We start from the raw sequence: 3,327 nt of genomic DNA on the forward strand, positions 1-3,327 counted from the left end.
TTCCGTTTTCCTATATGTTCGTTCTGTTGTCTGTAGTTTATTGTTCTAACGTCCTGTACCCTGATATGCATGTATATACACATGTAGATGTAAGTATGTACATATATGTGTGTATACATGTATATATATTCTTTGTATTATATATATATATATATATATATAATGTTAATTCTCTAAATGAAGTATTAACAGTAACTGCACGATAAAGTGTAGTATATTGCCACTTAAGTGTGGCTGACCCCTAGGGGTGGAGTGTAGGTATAGTATATATATATATATATATATATATATGCAATGAGTTTCTTTCAGTTTCTGTCTATGAAATCCACCCACAAGGCTTTGGTAGGTTTGAGGCTATAGTACAGGACACTTGCCCAAGGTGCCACACAGTGGGACAGAACCCAGAACGACGTGGTTGGGAAACAAACCTCTTGCTGCTTCATTTCTGCTAACTAATTGCGGTTTTATGAATGGGTTCTAATTTAAGCCAAGGCCTGCAATTTTGTGAGAAAAAGCTGCATTGTAGAATGTTCTCATTGCCACCATTTATAAAAGTAATCCAGGTTTGGTATGCGGCGTCTGGGCTGCATGATGGATAGTTGAGTAAAGTTTTGGAGGAATGAAGGATCATGTTTTTTGCATAAGGGTGAGTATTGTTGGATGAGGCAGCAAGAAGAAGAACAATTTTAAAACTTTATTGAATTCCAAAACAAACTTAAGACTTTATCATTAAATTTTTTCAACATTATCGTCAACATAATCATGAGTAATACATTTATCATTAGCATATTCATAATTTGCATTGTCATCATCAGCATAATTATTAGTCTCATAATCATCGTTAGGAATATCCTTATTATTCATATTTATTATCAGTATAATCGTTATTAGTTGTTGTGGTTGGAGAAGTATTAAACAATTGTTTATGTTGTCTAGTTACATGGGCCATGTTTCCATGTTCAAATCCTAGTAAAGGAAGAATTGGAACATCAATTATTAATTATATTGGACCGGTTCAATTTAGTGAACTGAAAAACCTCTCTCCATGGACCTGGCAAAGTAAAATATAAAACACTGTCACAATTCTGGTTATTGTTGCTATTGTTGTAGTGACTTCTGAAAATCATTAAATGCTATCTGAAAGTTAACCAAAATGTTGAAAATCTCTCCAAGCTGAGTCTATGGACATTCTGGTGGTATTTGGTTCTTTTGCTCTGAACAATTGCGGGCAATACAATCAGCGACATGTTTCATGTCTTCATCATTTTTCACAGAAGTAAACAACAGGGATCTGTCCATTCGAGTCATTATGACATCACCTTTGAAGTCCTGTACATTAAAGAAAAAGACAAATAATAATAATAATAATCCTTTCTAATATAGCCACAAGGCCTGAAATAAATTTTTCGTGGGGGTGAGGGCGGGAGGCAAGTTGATTATATTGACCCCAGTGCGCAACTGGTACTTCTTTCATTGAACCTGAAAGGATGAAAGACAAGGTCAACCTCAGTGGTATTTGAACTCAGAAGGTAAAGAGGCAAACGAAATGCCACTAAGCCTTTTATCTAACACACTATGATTCTGCCATGCAACCACCTTAATAATGATATGGAGTGGCTGTGTGGTAAGTAGCTTGCTTACCAACCACATGGTTCCGGGTTCAGTCCCACTGTGTGGTACCTTGGGCAAGTGTCTTCTACTATAGCCTCTGGCCGACCAAAGCCTTGTGATGTATGTGTGTGTATATGTTTGTCCCTCCCAACATCGCTTGACAACCGATGCTGGTGTGTTTACGTCCCTGTAACTTAGCAGTTCGGCAAAAAGATGCCGATAGAATAAGTACTAGGCTTATAAAGAATAAGTCCTGGGGTCGATTTTCTCGACTAAAAGGCGGTGCTCCAGCATGGCCACAGTCAAATGACTGAAACAAGTAAAAGAGTAAAAGAGTATATACAGACAGGTACGTAGGCAAGCGGATTGATTAACTGGCAGACTGATTTGCTTGGTGACTGAATGGGTGGTTGTTTATAGATTACGACAAAATCTCAATGAAAACATCTTAGAGTGATTTAAATAACAGAACTAACTCTTAAAGTTTCATATACCTACCTCCATATCAAAATCCATTGCTTTTTCCAAATCCATTTTATTGACTACAAGTAACTCGCAGTAATCATTACCTGCTATTCGTTTCTTGATGATGTTTCTGCCACCTAGAAAACAGAAATTATCGTTATTATTAACATTATTATTGAGTGAGAGAGCAGTGCATGCCAAATATACAAAGCCCAGTCATGACTCACCAGGACTACCTGTGTGATAAGGGTACACCAGGCACATGCATCACAACCATATGTGCATGACACAATGACCTCAAATCAAGATAAACATCCCATGACCTTGCAGGTGGAGGTCCAGTTAGAATTTTCTTCATGTCAAGTAGCCTATCCTGCTCAAAAAGGGTTATTTTAGGATGATGAATGAAACATCCATGTTACCAGTGGTGAATTGTTCAAACCCTATAGAATTGCTCTCCCACTACTTCTGCTCATGATCAGAGATGCACATATCATCAGCCACCAAGGGACATACTCAACTGGTTAAGATGAAGCAACTGACAAGCAAATCTGTGGTATTGAACAGAATATTTGCTGTAACCCATCTTTTAGACCAAGACAAAACGTGTACATGATTACACTTCCAATCAGTTAAGATCAAAAGCTTTGAGAGCCACTGTCTTGTATTGCATCAGGGCATTATTATTAATTCCCACAAATTCCAGGTCTTGTATCTATAGTAGAAAGGATTATTATTATTATTGTTATTATTATTATTATTATTATTATTATTATTATTATTATTATTATCATACTTTTTGGTTTTGGTGAGGTGGTATTGCTACATACTTTGATAACCTCTACCACTTTGATCTGTATTTTCATGCAGATTTATGTCATAAAATTATGGCCAGTCATACATGCTCATATCAGTAATAAGAATTATGATATCTTCATATTAATCATAATGGATACAAAGATATCTCATGTTTTCAAACATGGATTTAAGGATCAATTGTAATAAATATTTACAACATAAATAAATAATTGATAAAAACTAAAAACAAAAATTGGACGAGAATCAAACCTGCAATGTCGATGACTAAAATGGTATAATCCACCAAATCTCTGTTAAAATGTGCTGCAAGACAATCCCCAGCAGATTCTAACAGAATTATTTCAGGTTGAAAGAGTTTGGTCAAGTCTTTGATTTCTTTCAGATTTACATCAATATTCTATATATAAGAAAAAAAAAAAAAAAAAAAAAAAA

At 35.3% G+C, this 3,327-nt stretch overlaps 1 protein-coding gene across 1 annotated transcript in view; it reads right to left on the reverse strand.

Annotated features, from left to right (window-relative positions):
• Positions 1–679: 679 nt before the first annotated feature.
• The window catches only part of LOC106871225 (urease accessory protein UreG), a 6,427-nt gene continuing 3,779 nt past the window's right edge, over positions 680–3,327 (reverse strand). Inside the window, exons 4-6 of the mRNA XM_014917576.2 lie at positions 3,145–3,292; positions 2,110–2,213; positions 680–1,329 (exon numbers count right to left, since the gene is read on the reverse strand). Of these exons, the coding sequence (XP_014773062.1) occupies positions 1,180–1,329; positions 2,110–2,213; positions 3,145–3,292 (402 nt within the window). The 3' untranslated portion in view covers positions 680–1,179. The remainder of the gene's footprint in view (positions 1,330–2,109; positions 2,214–3,144; positions 3,293–3,327) is intronic.

This window comes from Octopus bimaculoides, chromosome 12 (assembly GCF_001194135.2).
Source record: "Octopus bimaculoides isolate UCB-OBI-ISO-001 chromosome 12, ASM119413v2, whole genome shotgun sequence".
NCBI lineage: Eukaryota > Metazoa > Mollusca > Cephalopoda > Octopoda > Octopodidae > Octopus > Octopus bimaculoides.